Source organism: Pseudophryne corroboree, chromosome 3 (assembly GCF_028390025.1).
Source record: "Pseudophryne corroboree isolate aPseCor3 chromosome 3, aPseCor3.hap2, whole genome shotgun sequence".
In the NCBI taxonomy this organism is placed as follows: Eukaryota; Metazoa; Chordata; class Amphibia; order Anura; family Myobatrachidae; genus Pseudophryne; species Pseudophryne corroboree.
In genome coordinates this window covers 322,296,341-322,314,994 of record NC_086446.1, presented here as the reverse complement: position 1 = coordinate 322,314,994, position 18,654 = coordinate 322,296,341, and the positions used below count along the sequence as shown (strand labels likewise).

The 18,654-nt window shown below is 45.1% G+C and overlaps 1 protein-coding gene across 11 annotated transcripts in view; it reads left to right on the top strand.

Moving 5' to 3' along the window:
- Positions 1-18,654, top strand: part of LOC135055432 (microtubule-associated protein tau-like) — a 151,291-nt gene that overhangs the window by 103,305 nt on the left and 29,332 nt on the right. For 10 of the 11 annotated variants that reach the window (XM_063959494.1, XM_063959493.1, XM_063959492.1 and 7 more), the window contains 4 exons: positions 971-1,020; positions 6,360-6,548; positions 16,962-17,070; positions 18,588-18,641. In XM_063959494.1, coding sequence (XP_063815564.1) covers positions 971-1,020; positions 6,360-6,548; positions 16,962-17,070; positions 18,588-18,641 — 402 coding nt within the window. The remainder of the gene's footprint in view (positions 1-970; positions 1,021-6,359; positions 6,549-16,961; positions 17,071-18,587; positions 18,642-18,654) is intronic. The other variant, XM_063959496.1, reaches the window with a different exon arrangement.

Sequence of the window (18,654 nt, the reverse complement as noted above, 5' to 3'; positions counted from 1 at the left end):
AATTAACGTCTAAATATTTCTTTAATCCCTCCTGCATGTTATTGCACGAATAACCTACTGGGCTTACCAACATCTTATCCAGTATGTGTAGTTGATCAGAGGTCTGGACTGGTGTAAGTGTAAAACAAGACACAACATTCCCTGTAGCTCAGTGACCATAGATAAGCAGTAAACAGTTTTTGTTCTACAAATTCTACCTTGCATGATTGAATGTTTCTAGGCTGCAGATGCTTGAACTTTCTGACAAACCAGTCTCACTATTGGGGTGAAATACATTGTTAATAATATGTAGTCCCCCTTCGTGGTGTTCTGGGATAAAGAGTAATACGCTTGTTAAGCTTTGTAATACAGAAGATTGCATGTGCACTCTCCCTAACACACTGCAGAGGCAGAATTTTGTAGGTGAACCAATATAACAAGGAGCAATCGGCTGACAGGAAGAATCACTGTGATGCACTCAGTAGAGGGCAATGGTTGCTGACTATGACCATAACTTGCCTGGGACAATTTGCTGATAGAAAGGTGCACAGAAGCACATCATAGGAGGGAGTGCCCATTGCTAGGGGCCGGGACTGATGCTGATTGCTAGTGAGGGGAAATTCTTTTACTTTAATAAAGGTAGATTTCCCATATCAGATGTATTTTGTGCTAAACGCCATGTGATTTACTTTCACTTATCTCCAGCGGTTTGAGTTTTTACCCTCAAAACCAATGTACAATAAATCCAGTGACTTGGCAATGTATGGACAATGTGTTGTGGTTAAGAAATCACCCCAAATCCCCCAGTTTTAAAAAATACCCTCAAGAATTGTTGGTGAATCAGTAGACTGCATTCTAATGAATATTGGTTCAACTCACAGAATGTCTGCCTCCACTGTGTCGGTGACAAGTGCGCTTTAATAACTGAGGTTCAATGTCTTTCTGTTCTTCATTTCCTTAAATGAAATGTATTGTGTATGTTTGCTTGCAGCTCATGATCAAGAGAAGCATCAGAGTGATTCCCAGGAGAAAGGAGGGCAGGTGAGTGAGAGAGTCCCAGTACAAACCAGAGTATCCCTGTCATGTACGTGCACAGACATTTCCTCACCTGCTACAGTCAGTATTCCTTTGTTTCCTCTATATATTGATAAACATTCATCCACCCATAAAAGTTCACCAAAGACAGACAAGGGTGACAATTTAAGTTATAGATTCTCACATAACTCCATGTTTTACTCCTGTGTTTGTATACCTCATAAATGTCCCCCAGTGTTTATTCCTCTCCTCACTATATATAACCATGACCAATCTGCACATAAATGGACTATTCATAAATGGACTATGTCATTAGTTCCATAACCACACATCTAAATATGGGTACAGAGAGAACTCACGCCTAATCCCTGCTAAAAACAGCAGGATTTCATATTAGTATTTAGCATACGGACTACACGGTTCTAGATCATAGATAGAGATTCCAGATTTTGCTGAGTACATCACTCATGTTCACATTCAACATTCAACACTGTTTTGCCAGTTTTTTTAATTTATTTCTTTACGCTTACTTTATTATTTTCATTGTCTCAGATTTTGTTTGTTCTAGGGCATCAATTAAAAGTGCACTTTTAATGAATCCGTCTAGTGCTTTTCTCAGATCCAGTGTATGGTACCTACACTGCTGTCAGTAGATATTACAGCAGAAAATTGTTTACACGGGATTTAGTTATGTGACCGCCGATCACATTACCTCCCCCTACATCCCGCCCCCTCACTATCCCGACAGTGGGCATACCGACCAACAGGGACTATTCCCACTCGTGGGTGTCCACGACACCCATAGAGTGTGGTTGCCACCGAGCCTGCAGTGCAGCGAGCGCAGGAAACTTATTGCGCACTGCCCCCCCCCCCCCCCCCCCCGCCCCCCCGGCATTCCGCTCATGCAATACACGCTCCTTTTAGAACCTTAAGATATTCCTCCCAAACCTGAGTGTTGATCGCTATCTTAATGCGCTATCATCTTTAGCCTGAATGACTCACTTATCTTTCTTTCTACACACACAGATGACAAATACATGTCTCACATTCTTCACTCTAATCAGCTACAAATAGGACATCTTTTAAGGATAGTTCCACTAGAGTACGGGTTCTAAAAGATTATGTGGGGTTTGTTGTTCGATCTATCAGACAGGTTCTTGACATATTGTGTGCACTTGCTGTTGCTGAGCCCACTTCTGCACACCCTAATTGGTAGCGTGTAATGGGTTGCGAATTGTGAGAGTCCGTCGACTTTACACTCAAAGTTGCCAGATGTAATAGAAGGAGATTTTGAGGCACAGATAAAAATTAACAGCAAGCTTTATTGAGTTGTGGCAGTTATGAAAGGACAGACTCACCAGAAAACGCACCTGAAAATGGCTCTGGACAGAGATTGCTCACACTACCTGCATTCTGAGCTGTCTTTCCAGACAGAACATAATAAAGAGCCATATTAAAAATATGTATTACTTTGTCACTAATTAATACTCAATTAAGGGGCCCGGAAAAAAAAATATTGATGAGCCATAATTATTTAAAGATTTTATTATTGGAGGCAATAATGTTAAAATTAATATTTAAAATTATGTGGACAATAATATTTAAATTTTTTAGTATGTTAATTTCAGACATATTAATTCATAAATGATAGACGCATGGATGGTATTCTATCTTTAATTAATATGGCCTCAACATAAAAATATTATTTTCTTCAGAAATTAAAATGATTTTTTTTTTTTCTTAAATTATTTAAATTATTTTAAATGAAATAATGATGGCCCATCAAGATATTTATTATTTTTGAGGCCTCTTAATTGAGTATTAAGTAGTGGCAAAGCAATACATATGTTTAATGTGGCTCTTTATTGTGCAATTTCAGCTGTCTCACCAGCCAGAGGCACCTTTTTTATTGTGCAAGTTTTTCAGGTGATTTTTCTGGTGAGTTTACAAGTTGCAGGCTTTTACAGATGTGTCCTCATACACTATTGCTGCAGCCATGCAAAACAAACCACTCCATGAGATTGCACTGATTAATTTGATGCAACACTTGAATATCTGTGTGCGACTGAGTCTAAATCTCTACACGAAGTCCTTCAAAGCAAAAGTGCTGCTGTTTTTCATGCTAAGTTTAGTTGTGCTTCGTACACAGATTCAAACTCAGTCGCACACAGATATGCAAGTGTTGTATTAAATTAATTGGTTCAGTCTCGTGAAGCAGCTTTGTCGCATCGCATTGCGATTAAAATGCACAACTAGTAAAAAAAAAAAAGATGCTACACAGCTCGGCATGGCTATCTTAAGCTACATGGCATATTAAGGCTATGTGTATGAGGACACATCTGCACATCTAACAACTTGTATGTTTGACAATAAATAAATCAGGTTGGCGACTAGTATCCTGTGGAGATTCTGGTTCATTTCTAGCAACCGCCTCTAGTCTCATTATATTACGTCTGCCGACTTGAAATTCACTGGTAAAATTTGCCTTAAATTTGCCAGCTTTTCCAAATCTGGGGCTATTATATTCCCCCCTACCTGACTTCACAAAACGTTTCTCAATTTTGCAGAACGTAATGGAGAATGATTTTTGCCGCAGCTTGCAGTATGCTGTAATTTTCCTTTGCCCTCCAAATCACCGGATATAATACACAGAGGTCTGTTTCACACACTGTGGTTTTCACTGGATGGCAAAAAGCCGGACAAACTTTGTCTGGCTTTTTGCCATCCGGCAGTGCCTTTCACACACAACGGCTTTGTGCCGTGTGTAATGCTGTGCACAAGTGCAGCAGCAGCACGGCACACAAAACCTGTTGTGTGTGAAAGCTCCCATTCAAACACTCAGCTCACTGTGTTCAAGGACGGCACGGCAGCCTGACTTTTCAGTGGATATTTACGGCTGCAACCCGGTAGCTGTGCTGTGACCGTGCTGTCTGAAAGCCCCCGTGTGTAGCAATACTTGATTAAAAAAACATACACGGGAAAAAAAACGTAGTGTGTGAAATAGCCCAGAGTGGTCAATCCACTTACAGTATATGCGAGTTGGGAGACGTTTCATGAAACTCGCAGACATTCCCACGAATGCAGGCTCCTGAAAATTGTCCAATCCAGTTAAAAGTGCCTATTCGCAGTACTCGCAGTGGAGGTTTGCGAATTATCAGCCATATGCGATGTGAGAGAAGTGAATGAAAAAGTGGGGTAACCTTCCTGGACCCCCCAAAAATGACAATTTTGTCTGCAAAATCATACAGTAGTCGTGGACATAAGGAAAGTGCTAGAGATTTTTAAATGGTATTAAATGGCTGGTTTGTGCATTTACAAAAAAAAAGGAACACAAACCTATTTTTTTTCATTTACTTGCATACAAAACAAATTTAAAAAAGTAGGCAAAAGTATGCTCTAGGGCAGGCCTGGCCAACCTGTGGCTCTCCAGATGTTGTGAAACTTCAAATCCCAGCATGCCCTGCCACAGTTTCAGCATTCCCTAGTAGCAAAACTGTGGCAAGGCATGATGGGACTTGTAGTTTTACAATAGCTGGAGAGCCACAGGTTGGCCAGGCCTGCTCTAGGGGTACTGTAAGGTGACTTTAAAGTATAAAAAGCATTTAAAATAAAATACTCTAACTTTGGGGTGCATGAAGCAATGAAAAATTTGATTTTGATTTGAGGCCATTTTTTTTTTAAAAACACCAAAATTACCTTTATATTATTGGACTAATTAAGCTAACTTCCAATTGCCTAATTAGTCATTAGGGGTGGGGAATTGAAGGGAGCTTCTATGGGGTTCTGCACGGTGTAGTGACATTTTAACCTTCAAATAAGGAATTTCCCTGCAATCTCTCACCCTCAGTGAGGTGTGAATGGAAAAATTCTTTGAGTTTACTCTGCCCGGTTCAGTGCGAGTTTCTGATTGGATTGCAAAATGCAGAGAAAACGGCAACTTGCATCTCAGAACTCACACCTAAATGGATTGACCCCAGAGATTTGAAGGATTGTAACGCAAATTGTGTTGTTTTACATCGACTTGTGTTGCAGTGACTATTTTAAAATGGTGGCCTTTTGGGGGATTTTTTCTCCATTAGTTACAGCAATTGCAGCTTGTCAGAAATGTGAAAATTTTGCAAAATCAGAGGCTGCTGCATTTTTCCTGGGGTCTTTGCCGAGTATGCAGGATCCAGCTGAATAGCATTTAGGGGTATATTCAATTGAAGTTGGATCCATTCCGACATTAATTTGTTGGAATGGATCCGACCTGTGCTATTCAATGACATCTCATTTCGACTTTTAAAAAAGTCGAATTGAGATGCTGGAGGGGAGACAGGAAAGAGCTGCGGGCAGACGGGGGAGAGCAGCACTACAGCAGCGGTTATATAGCTGCTGCTGTAGCGCCGCTCTCCCCAGTCTGCCCGCGGCTCTCCCCCGTCTCCCCCCTAGTCTCTCTGCCTCTCCCCGTCCCTCCTTCTCTCAGTCCCCGCATCACAGCCGTCGCTCACGGTAGCGTCCACCTGGCTCCAGCAAGCGAGGTCTCGCTTTCTGGAGCCGGGTGGACGCTGCTGTGAGCGGCGGCTGTGACATCCTCCAGTGCTGCTTACCCCGTCCCCGCCTTGGCTCTCCCCGTCCCTGCCACGGCTCTCCCCATCTCCGGCGCTGTTCTCCCCATCTCACTTCGACTTTTTTTAAAGTCGAATTGAGATGGTCAAAAGAGGGCCAAAACCTGACGGTTTTGGCCCCATTTTCGACACAAGCACGTGGATTGGCAGCTATTCCGCCGATCCACGTACTTTTCGACAAGTCGAATTTCTCGACTTGTCTAGAAATTTGGGGTTATATTGAATAGGTCGGAACCCCTTCCGACCTAAAAAAGTCGAAAACTGCCATATTTTCGACAGACGGCAGCTTTTGACTTCAATTAAATATACCCCTTAGTGTCTGCATGATTTCTGGGTCTGAATGTATATATTTTAGGACAGCATTTTACTGTAATAGTTAGCAATAAAAATGTTGCAGTTCAGTCATCGTTTAGTAATACAGCATACAGTACTTGCTCTGTAATACGTATGGGTGTTTGGGCCAGTGTAGGATCATACTTTAGAATACTTAAGATTGCACTTTTGATTGTTGATCTAGCATGTCATAATTTATACAAAACCCTTTGATTTATTTTTCATTTTCAACATTTATTTTGCTTTTCATTTAATGTTTTGTTTTATGTTTGGAAGATATCATCAACTCCGCCCCTAGTTGATCTAGCATGTCATAATTTATACAAAACCCTTTGATTTATTTTTAATTTTCATTTTCAACATTTATTTTGCTTTTCATTTAATGTTTTGTTTTACGTTTGGAAGATATCATCAACTCCACCCCTTGCCAAACACCTGACAAGCAGAACTTCCACAATCCCCAAACGATCCCCCTCTGCTAGCACACTTTCCCACAACAAAACTTCCAGTCCGACAGTACCTGCATCGCAGAACCTTACTCGCCGGACGTCACCTGCCGCGTATCACACGCTGGGCAGCTCCACGCGGTCTAAGGTAAGGGCAGGAACCAGTGTGGCAAACTGAATTCTGGAAACCTCTGGAATAGATTAGTGTCTGTCCAAGGTCAGAGACCACCTATATTGTCAAATTAATGATTTTGCATTTTTTTACATTTATAATTGAAAGATTAAAAAGTTATCTTTCACAACATGTAAATATAACATCTGTGTCACAGTTAAAAGCATTTTCCCAAATGAATCTAAAATATATTCTGTAGAAAAATACAGTGTTTACATGGTAATTGCTCCATAGTCACATGGGTTAGATATAAGACAAGAAGGTCATTGGTTATAATAATGGAGCTACAAATTGTGAAAAGTTAGAAGCCATTATGATTGCAGAAGAAATGTTACAAAGATAATAGCTTCCGCTACCAACAATAACTCAGTAGCAATTTAGAAGGCGCAAAATGTTATCCAAAGTACTGAACAACAATAAACAGCCAGTTATGTTTTCAGAGGCTAGAGAATATTTTCAGTGCTAGCTCATTGCCTTCCTAAGATGGCTTTAGATATGTTTATGAAGATAGCAACATATGGCATACCTCCCAACTTTGCTTCTTTGGGGAGCGGGACACTCGCGCGGGACAGTTGGGAGGTATGACATATGGTGCAGTCAAATTGACTGACTGTTATACTGTAAGTGGTTTGCAAAATGATTGCCTTGACTATTTGATCAAGCATAGCTGTGTGAGCTTCCATAACTTGTGTGTGGGGGAACATTACTGGACCTTAAAGTACAGGCATTTAGTAGTAGTAATATACAGGCAGACATCAAAACAAAGCCTAGGAAGGACTCTCCTTGCAAGATCATTCTTACTGTGGTGACAGAGAAGGGGACTTAGGAGAAGGAATTTGTTGTGCGGTTAATGCTGAGGGAGATTTCAGGGGTTGTGGTAACTCTGGGAGGAGGGAAGATAATAAGCTCTTCTTTGGACTTGGTGAGCCTTAGGTTGTGATGCAACATTCATGTGGAAATAGAAGATAGTCGCACACAACAGTAGAGAGGAATGGCCAGGGTAAGAGAGGTCATCTTGGTTGTCGTAAGTGATTGAAGGCTAAATGAACATGTAATTTTGGCAAGAATAAGTGTGTACCCTTAGAAAAGATGTGAGGGACTCTTAGGGGGCTATTCAATTAGGGCACTTTTCGCATTTTTTGTGTGCAAATATGGATTCGCCCTATTCAATACCAGGGCCGTTTTGTTGGCTACGCGAAATATTCGGCATGAGCGAAAAACATGCGGATCGGCAAATCCATGTGTTTTCGCACCTGTGCCAGCGAACGTGGGACATTTTTGCAGATTTTGAGGCATTTTCTCTGACGTCCTAGTGGATGCTGGGACTCCGTCAGGACCATGGGGATTAGCGGCTCCGCAGGAGACAGGGCACAAAAATAAAGCTTTAGGATCAGGTGGTGTGCACTGGCTCCTCCCCCTATGACCCTCCTCCAAGCCTCAGTTAGGTTTTTGTGCCCGTCCGAGCAGGGTGCAATCTAGGTGGCTCTCCTAAAGAGCTGCTTAGAAAAAGTTTTTAGGTTTTTTATTTTCAGTGAGTCCTGCTGGCAACAGGCTCACTGCATCGAGGGACTTAGGGGAGAGAAGTGAACTCACCTGCGTGCAGGATGGATTGGCTTCTTAGGCTACTGGACACCATTAGCTCCAGAGGGATCGAACACAGGCCCAGCCATGGAGTCCGGTCCCGGAGCCGCGCCGCCGACCCCCCTTGCAGATGCCGAAGATTGAAGAGGTCCAGAAACAGGCGGCAGAAGACTTTTCAGTCTTCATGAGGTAGCGCACAGCACTGCAGCTGTGCGCCATTGTTGTCAGCACACTTCACACAGCAGTCACTGAGGGTGCAGGGCGCTGAGGGGGGCGCCCTGGGCAGCAATGTATAATACCTTTCTTATGGCTAAAAATACATCACATATAGCCCTTGAGGCTATATGGATGTATTTAACCCCTGCCAGATCTCACAAACTCCGGGAGAAGAGCCCGCCGAAATAGGGGGCGGGGCTTATTCTCCTCAGCACACAGCGCCATTTTCCTGCTCAGCTCCGCTGTGAGGAAGGCTCCCAGGACTCTCCCCTGCACTGCACTACAGAAACAGGGTAAAACAGAGAGGGGGGGCACTTTTTTTTTGGCGATATTATTATATTTAAGCTGCTATAAGGATACAACACTTATATAGGGTTGTTCCCATATATATTATAGCGCTTGGGTGTGTGCTGGCAAACTCTCCCTCTGTCTCCCCAAAGGGCTAGTGGGGTCCTGTCTTCAATAGAGCATTCCCTGTGTGTCTGCTGTGTGTCGGTACGTGTGTGTCGACATGTATGAGGACGATGTTGGTGTGGAGGCAGAGCAATTGCCGGTAATGGTGATGTCGCCCCCCAGGGAGTCGACACCGGAATGGATGGCTTTGTTTATGGAATTACGTGATAATGTCAGCACATTACAAAAATCAGTTGACGACATGAGACGGCCGGCAAACCAGTTAGTACCTGCCCAGGCGTCTCAGACACCGTCAGGGGCTGTAAAACGCCCTTTACCTCAGTCGGTCGACACAGACCCAGACACGGACACTGAATCTAGTGTCGACGGTGAAGAAACAAACGTATTTTCCAGTAGGGCCACACGTTATATGATCACGGCAATGAAGGAGGCTTTACATATCTCTGATACCGCAAGTACCACAAAAAGGGGTATTATGTGGGGTGTGAAAAAACTACCTGTAGTTTTTCCTGAATCAGAGGAATTGAATGATGTATGTGATGAAGCGTGGGTTAACCCAGATAGAAAAGTGCTAATTTCAAAAAAGTTATTGGCATTATACCCTTTCCCGCCAGAGGTTAGGGCGCGCTGGGAAACACCCCCTAGGGTGGATAAGGCGCTCACACGCTTATCAAAACAAGTGGCGTTACCGTCTCCTGATACGGCCGCCCTCAAGGGTCCAGCTGATAGGAGGCTGGAAACTACCCTAAAAAGTATATACACACATACTGGTGTTATACTGCGACCAGCCATCGCCTCAGCCTGGATGTGCAGTGCTGGGGTGGTCTGGTCGGATTCCCTGACTGAAAATATTGATACCCTGGATAGGGACAGTATTTTATTGACTTTAGAGCAATTAAAGGATGCTTTTCTTTATATGCGAGATGCTCAGAGGGATATTTGCACTCTGGCATCGAGAGTAAGTGCGATGTCCATATCTGCCAGAAGAAGTTTATGGACGCGACAGTGGTCAGGTGATGCGGATTCCAAACGGCATATGGAAGTATTGCCGTATAAAGGGGAGGAATTATTTGGCGTGGGTCTATCGGATCTGGTGGCCACGGCAACTGCCGGGAAATCCACCTTTTTACCTCAGACCCCCTCCCAACAGAAAAAGACACCGTCTTTTCAGCCGCAGTCCTTTCGGTCCTATAAGAACAAGCGGGCAAAAGGACAGTCATATCTGCCCCGAGGCAGAGGAAAGGGTAAGAGAGGGCAGCAAGCAGCTCCTTCCCAAGAACAGAAGCCCTCCCCGGGTTCTGCAAAGCCCTCAGCATGACGCTGGGGCTTTACAAGCGGACTCAGGAGCGGTGGGGGGTCGACTCAAGAATTTCAGCGCGCAGTGGGCTTGCTCACAGGTGGACCCCTGGATCCTGCAGGTAGTATCTCAGGGTTACAGGTTGGAATTCGAGAAGTCTCCCCCTCGCCGGTTCCTAAAGTCTGCTTTGCCAACGTCTCCCTCAGACAGGGCGACGGTATTGGAAGCCATTCACAAGCTGTTTTCTCAGCAGGTGATAGTCAAGGTACCCCTCCTACAACAGGGAAAGGGGTATTACTCCACGCTATTTGTGGTACCGAAGCCGGACGGCTCGGTAAGACCTATTCTAAATCTGAAATCTTTGAACCTGTACATACAAAAATTCAAGTTCAAGATGGAGTCACTCAGAGCAGTGATAGCGAATCTGGAAGAAGGGGACTTTATGGTGTCCCTGGACATCAAGGATGCTTACCTACATGTCCCAATTTGCCCTTCACACCAAGGGTACCTCAGGTTCGTGGTGCAAAACTGTCATTATCAGTTTCAGACGCTGCCGTTTGGATTGTCCACGGCACCTCGGGTCTTTACCAAGGTAATGGCCGAGATGATGTTTCTTCTGCGAAGAAAAGGCGTATTAATTATCCCTTACTTGGACGATCTCCTGATAAGGGCAAGGTCCAGAGAACAGCTGGAAGACGTAGTAGCACTAACCCAAGTAGTGCTGCAACAGCACGGGTGGATTCTGAATTTTCCAAAATCTCAATTGAACCCGACGACACGTCTGCTGTTCCTGGGAATGATTCTGGACACGGTTCAGAAAAAGGTGTTTCTTCCGGAGGAGAAAGCCAGGGAGTTATCCGAACTTGTCAGGAACCTCCTAAAACCAGGAAAAGTGTCTGTGCATCAATGCACAAGAGTCCTGGGAAAGATGGTGGCTTCTTACGAAGCGATTCCATTCGGCAGATTCCACGCACGAACTTTTCAGTGGGATCTGCTGGACAAATGGTCCGGATCGCATCTGCAGATGCATCAGCGGATAACCTTATCGCCACGGACAAGGGTGTCTCTTCTGTGGTGGTTGCAGAGTGCTCATCTGTTAGAGGGCCGCAGATTCGGCATACAGGACTGGGTCCTGGTGACCACGGATGCCAGTCTGAGAGGCTGGGGAGCGGTCACACAAGGAAGAAACTTCCAGGGAGTATGGTCAAGCCTGGAGATGTCTCTCCACATAAATATACTGGAGCTAAGAGCGATTTACAATGCTCTAAGCCTGGCAAAACCCCTGCTTCAGGGTCAGCCGGTGTTGATCCAGTCGGACAACATCACGGCAGTCGCCCACGTAAACAGACAGGGCGGCACAAGAAGCAGGAGAGCAATGGCAGAAGCTGCAAGGATTCTTCGCTGGGCGGAAGATCATGTGATAGCACTGTCAGCAGTGTTCATTCCGGGAGTGGACAACTGGGAAGCAGACTTCCTCAGCAGACACGATCTACACCCGGGAGAGTGGGGACTTCATCCAGAAGTCTTCCACATGATTGTGAACCGTTGGGAAAAACCAAAGGTGGATATGATGGCGTCTCGCCTCAACAAAAAACTGGACAGGTATTGCGCCAGGTCAAGAGACCCTCAGGCAATAGCTGTGGACGCTCTGGTAACACCGTGGGTGTTCCAGTCAGTGTATGTGTTTCCTCCTCTGCCTCTCATACCAAAAGTACTGAGAATTATACGGCAAAGGGGAATAAGAACGATACTCGTGGCTCCGGATTGGCCAAGAAGAACTTGGTACCCGGAACTTCAGGAGATGCTCACGGAAGATCCGTGGCCTCTACCTCTAAGACGGGACCTGCTTCAGCAGGGACCGTGTCTATTCCAAGACTTACCGCGGCTGCGTTTGACGGCATGGCGGTTGAACGCCGAATTCTAAGGGAAAAAGGCATTCCGGAAGAGGTCATTCCTACACTGGTAAAAGCCAGGAAGGAGGTGACTGCACAACATTATCACCGCATTTGGAGAAAATATGTTGCGTGGTGTGAGGCCAGGAAGGCCCCCACGGAGGAATTTCAACTGGGTCGATTCCTACATTTCCTGCAAACAGGATTGTCTATGGGCCTCAAATTGGGGTCCATTAAGGTTCAAATTTCGGCCCTGTCGATTTTCTTCCAGAAAGAATTGGCTTCAGTTCCTGAAGTCCAGACTTTTGTAAAAGGAGTACTACATATACAGCCCCCGGTTGTGCCCCCAGTGGCTCCGTGGGACCTTAATGTAGTTTTGGATTTTCTCAAATCCCATTGGTTTGAGCCACTCAAATCGGTGGATTTGAAATATCTTACGTGGAAAGTAACCATGCTACTGGCCCTGGCTTCAGCCAGGAGAGTATCAGAATTGGCGGCTTTATCGTATAAAAGCCCATATCTGATTTTCCATTCGGACAGGGCAGAACTGCGGACGCGTCCTCAGTTTCTGCCTAAGGTGGTGTCAGCGTTTCACCTGAACCAGCCTATTGTGGTGCCTGCGGCTACTAGCGATTTGGAGGATTCCAAGTTACTGGACGTTGTCCGGGCATTGAAAATATATATTTCAAGGACGGCTGGAGTCAGAAAATCTGACTCGCTGTTTATACTGTATGCACCCAACAAGCTGGGTGCTCCTGCTTCTAAGCAGACGATTGCTCGTTGGATTTGTAGCACAATTCAACTTGCACATTCGGTGGCAGGCCTGCCACAGCCTAAATCTGTCAAGGCCCATTCCACAAGGAAGGTGGGCTCATCCTGGGCGGCTGCCCGAGGGGTCTCGGCATTACAACTCTGCCGAGCAGCTACGTGGTCGGGGGAGAACACGTTTGTAAAATTCTACAAATTTGATACCCTGGCTAAAGAGGACCTGGAGTTCTCTCATTCGGTGCTGCAGAGTCATCCGCACTCTCCCGCCCGTTTGGGAGCTTTGGTATAATCCCCATGGTCCTGACGGAGTCCCAGCATCCACTAGGACGTCAGAGAAAATAAGATTTTACTTACCGATAAATCTATTTCTCGTAGTCCGTAGTGGATGCTGGGCGCCCATCCCAAGTGCGGATTGTCTGCAATACTTGTACATAGTTATTGTTACAAAAAAATCGGGTTGTTATTGTTGTGAGCCGTCTGTTCAGAGGCTCCTACGTTTGTCATACTGTTAACTGGGTTCAGATCACAAGTTGTACGGTGTGATTGGTGTGGCTGGTATGAGTCTTACCCGGGATTCAAAATCCTTCCTTATTGTGTATGCTCGTCCGGGCACAGTATCCTAACTGAGGCTTGGAGGAGGGTCATAGGGGGAGGAGCCAGTGCACACCACCTGATCCTAAAGCTTTATTTTTGTGCCCTGTCTCCTGCGGAGCCGCTAATCCCCATGGTCCTGACGGAGTCCCAGCATCCACTACGGACTACGAGAAATAGATTTATCGGTAAGTAAAATCTTATTTTTTCACCAGTGCCTTTTCACTAAAAAAAAAAAAGAGTGAAAAGGCATGGTGAAAATGCGTTAAAAACGGTTGAAAATGGCCCGCAATTGAATACGCAGGGGGGTGAATTCGATACCTCCCAAAGTTTCGGAACTAATTGAATACACCCCATAGGGGGAATTGAAATAGCTTTCAATTTGTGAAAAAATCAGCTTTTGAGAGTTTGAAACTCGACACATGTAATAAAGGGAAAATCACCAGAAAATGGTGATTTTAAAACACATATCTCTGCAGCGAGTTGTAACTCGCTGCAAAAATCATGAGTTATTACATTTTCCCCTTAGACTTGCTATCAGTTTTGCAATGGCGACCTCAGTGAAATGTTGGGGGCAAAAGTGAGAAGGGAACTAGTGGAGAGAAAGCAAAATAGGTGATTGTACACAAGTCCCTAAAGTAGTTTGAAAGCAAAGGAGAGGAATAAAATGGTGTAGCATGTATGGGCGAGATTCAAATATTCCTGATGCCAGCAGCCACTAGATGGCGCCGAACGGAGATATTCAAATCTAGCTCCGTTCGGGCGTGATTGGCTGCCGGCATCTACATTTCAGATCGCACCCATGGGGGGTGCTGAGCTGGAATGCGTGAAAAGTGATCCGTTTGGGTACCAAAATGGTACTTTACCTGATCGCTTTACGTGGCTAAACCAGACACTAATGGGTGCAATCAGCGCGATAGGGGGCATCAAATGAATATCGCTCCCTACAATTCCCTATCACTTTAGACGGGAGATCGGGGGCGATAATATTTGAATTCTTCCCTAGGTGTCCAAGATTTTCTACATGGCTCAGGATGTATGCATCACCTCAGATTATTCCTGACTCCAGTGACTCCATTCACTGCTGAACCACCACAGCTTCACTATTGTGACCTGTAGCCTGGATGCTTAATGGGCTTGAGTTCGATTCAGCCGTCTCCGTGTCTGCGTCTTTTGTCGGTTGCATGTCTGTGACTTTATTAATATTGCTATAACAGCTGTCTTGGAGTTATCCTAAACTCCTCCTACTCCTTCAAATTACACATTCAATACCTTTCTCAAGCCTGCCGTTTCCATCTCAAAAATATTTCTAGAATCAGGCCCTTTCTCACCTGGGATACTAACAAGACCCTCATCCACTTACTAGTCATATCCAGATTGGACTACTGTAACCTCTTCGTATCTGGCCTCCCTGACTCTCAACTCTCTCCACTCCAATCTGTCCTCAGTGCTGCAACCCGGATAATCTTCATCTCCAAATGTACTCCTACATGCCCTACACTGGCTTCCCTTCCCCTTCAGAGCCCAATTCAAGCTTCTCACACTCACTCACAAAGCACTCACTCAATCCTCTCCCATTTACATCTACAATCTTCTCTCATTTCACACTCCCATCTGCTCTCTTCACTGCACAAATGAATGCCAGCTCCAAAATATTGGCAGTGCTACTCCCTACTGTACCTCTGGAATTCTCTCCTTATCAGACTTTCCACCTCTCTACAAAACTTCAGACGGCTGTCATGACCCACTTCTTCATCAAAGCTGTCCAGCTGTCATACTAACCAACTTCCCAATACTCACTGTCTACCCCATCTGTGTCACCCCTGTCTGTCTGCCCCTTCCCTTCAGACTGTAAGTTCTCATAAGCAGGCCCCTCTCCCCTCATGTGCTTTGCCTTCCCTTGCTTTTACTATCATCTACAGCATTCTCTCTACAACGGTACCTAACCCATGGGTTCTACCGCTCTGCTGCTTACGTGATTGTTATGACTGCTGATGCAGAAACGTGTATATACCATGTACTTGTCCTGCAATGTCTTGAATTGTAAGTCACTGTTTTCTTGTTTTGCTCATTTTTTTGTGTGCTTTGATAGGCACAGCAGAACCCTTGTGGCTCCATATAAATAAAGGATAATAATAACAACAAAGCTCTTCCGTGGTGTACAGCTGTGTGTCCAAATATGCAATGACTGAGACGTCCACTGTCAGCTTACATAAACACTGAAATACGGATTGGTGCGTCTTTAGATGCACCACTGGTCCCACCACAGAAACTTGAACCTGTCCTATGGCAAGTGAAGTTTCTCTGTACGTGTGTGGCCTCCTATGTGGGTGATTGGCTGTGTACGCAAACCACTATCAGCGACACTCCCATTACACGTCCATAGGACGGATCATCTCTGGGCGTCCACTAAGGCACCTCCCTGTTACTGGCCAGGAATGCCCAATACATTTCTTAGACTGTGTGTCTCCTCTGCTTGTCAATTGTAACTTGAACTCTGTGCGCACGCTTTCTGGATGCACGTGCACTCCGCTGTGTCCGACATCACAGCTGCACCTGAGAATCAGCCCCAATATCTGCAGGCCCTGTACCCCAAGTGTATATCCGTTGGACTTGAATGCTGCAGAACTGTTTATTCTTAACTTCTTCCTTATTCGTCATATGTTGATTACCAGCATGAGCTGCCGGAGGTGTCAGTATCTTTCATTTGCAATCATCTGCTTTGTTATCACTTTTCTGTGAATTTCTGAGGTTAGGTTGTTCACACAACTTTTGCTGTCTACCATACTTTCCGACTCGCTTAGGATAACGTAGTCACGATACCCCAATTTGCCCCCACCACATTCCCCATTCCTGGGATATAGGCTCCTTAATGTTCTCCCATGTCTGCCTGGAGTGGTTTCTTTCCTGCTGCATTGTTCCATTATATGATTTAGCTATTTGTCCCATCACTCCCTTTCCCACCCTACCCCTGCCCCTCCTTTTGGCTTCTCTCTTTAGCATACACCGCATACTCTACAGTACTGCTCTCAGTATTGCCCTACATGGCGTAATCACCTATGTCGTTCACTGTACCTATTACTTTATGGCAGGCATACTACCTATTATGTATTCTAGAAGGTAGATTACTCCTAGGAAAAGAGCCAAGGTCTTCTGCCTGGCATCTGTAGATTTCTCTCCCCTTCCCTATACCCCTTTTTATTCTCCCTCATCTTTGTCTTACCCTGCTCCCCCCTGGTTCAGGATTGTATATTTTTAGGGTTTCTTACTACTGTAGACAGGTCTTCCCCACATGGCTAACTGTGGTATTTTTCTCAAACTGTTGTGTGTTCTTTTATTGATGTGCGTCAGCCTCTCCGATATATTGTGATGTCTAATCATGTTGTATGCTGTGGGACTTCCCAGTGTCATGCTGCTTGCCATCATACCTGTTTCTGTTATGTGACTTGGTTTTCTTTGTACCACAATAAGATAGTTTGCACTAAAATAAGTTGCCAGAAAAGGAATGTGCCCTCACTAATATTAAAGTGACTAATCTACATTTTTGTTAATCTCTGCCTTAGATGACTAACATAATACTGTATTCCTAGAAATTACTTTAAAACAAACTATGTCATTTCTGAACAACAGGATGGAGTTGCTGAGAGTGCAGTGAGTAAGCAGGTGCTTTCCAGGAGCCCCGCCAACACATCAAGAATCCCTTCCAAGACTCCTACAGTCCCTAAGACTCCTCCTAATGGTAAGGCAACTGGTTGCTAGTTATCTTGAATACTATTCATCTGTGTACTCTTAATAGTGAAATAACTGGTATTAAGAATAATGGGCCCTACACACTCGGCGGTCCTCCGCGCATCGTTCATCGTTGGTGCCTCCACACTGAACGATATCAACGAGTTCTCATTCATTAATGAACGAGAATGTTCATATCGTTCAGTGAAATCTTTAAGAGTGTAGGGCCCATAAGTTTAGCTTACCTACAGCCATGTCGTAAAACTGTTAAGGGAACGATATTTGTAGATAAGCTGGACATGATGTTATAAAGAATACAGTGACCTCAGAGGCTGTTAGTCTCTAGCTTGCTGCCATAAGTGTGATTCAGCCTTAAGATGATATGCAAAGCAACATCCATGGTGGGCTCAGGCAGTGACGTGCGGTGGAGTGAGGCCTTTCCTGTCATACTAACGTACATGCCAGAGTTTTGACTATAAAAGTATATGAAAAATACAAAGAATATATTATAAATATCTTCTTTGTATTATTCTAATCATTTTTATAGTCAAAACTCTGCCTCCCCTGCCTATCTTTTCCACTAAATTTCCAGCAGTATATACTGCTGCACTTGTGTGTAATGCCCACATGACCCCTAGGGCTCAAATATTGGGCCAGATTCAGCATGGGTCGCAGATGTGTGAAAAAACGCACATCTACAATCACTTACCCTGACATGCCGGGGGACGCCCAACACAGGGCAAGTCCGCCCCACATGCCGGATCAGCCCCCTCCGCAAACATACGAAAGCATCGCACAGCAGCGATTGTTTTGCATGTTTAGGGTAGCCCTCTGCCTATGCATCCTAGCTGCGAAGGCAGGCTGCTACCCGCCATGTTACGGGTCGCAGCAGCTGAGTGCGACGTCACGCAGTCGCTGCGGCCCGTCCCGCAAACGGTCCAGACATGCATGCGTTATCTGGACCATGCCCCCAACGCCAAGTCGGCTCCCCTTTTACGCCCCCGCCACGCCCCCCACCTGCCCTGCGAACGCCTCTGCCTGTCAATCAGGCAGAGGCGTTCGCACGAGTGAGATGTCATTGCATCTTAGTGTGTGTGTGCGCACATTTCACAGGGCTTCAGCATGCGAACACTGCCACAGTAGCGTTCCATACTGAATTAGGCCCATAGTGTGTAAATCTGTCTCTGGTAGTAGCCAGTGCCCCCCCCCAGCCATTTATCTGACCACACATTCCTGGGTTCAGGGTATTCTGCAATAGGGAATATCTGTTTGGGGTTAAGTAATAACTTGAATTAAAGAAGTATAAGGAATGTCTTCTGAGAAACAAGTGGCTGAGAATTGAGAACTGTAATAGAGTAAGAGATCGGCTCTTAGAGGAGAGCCACACAAGGAGAATGGAGGAAAGGTTGGATAGGTATTCTGTAGAACTGGTTTAGCATTCATTACAGGCACTGTTATGCAGAGCACCAGTCTGCTTTCAGGAACAAATAGGAAATTCTCTGTTTAATGGATATGTTTCTTTAACAGCTCTGAGACGGGAACAGAAGAAGCCCCCTTCCAGTGTTGGAAAAGGTGAAAGAGGTGAGCAGACATT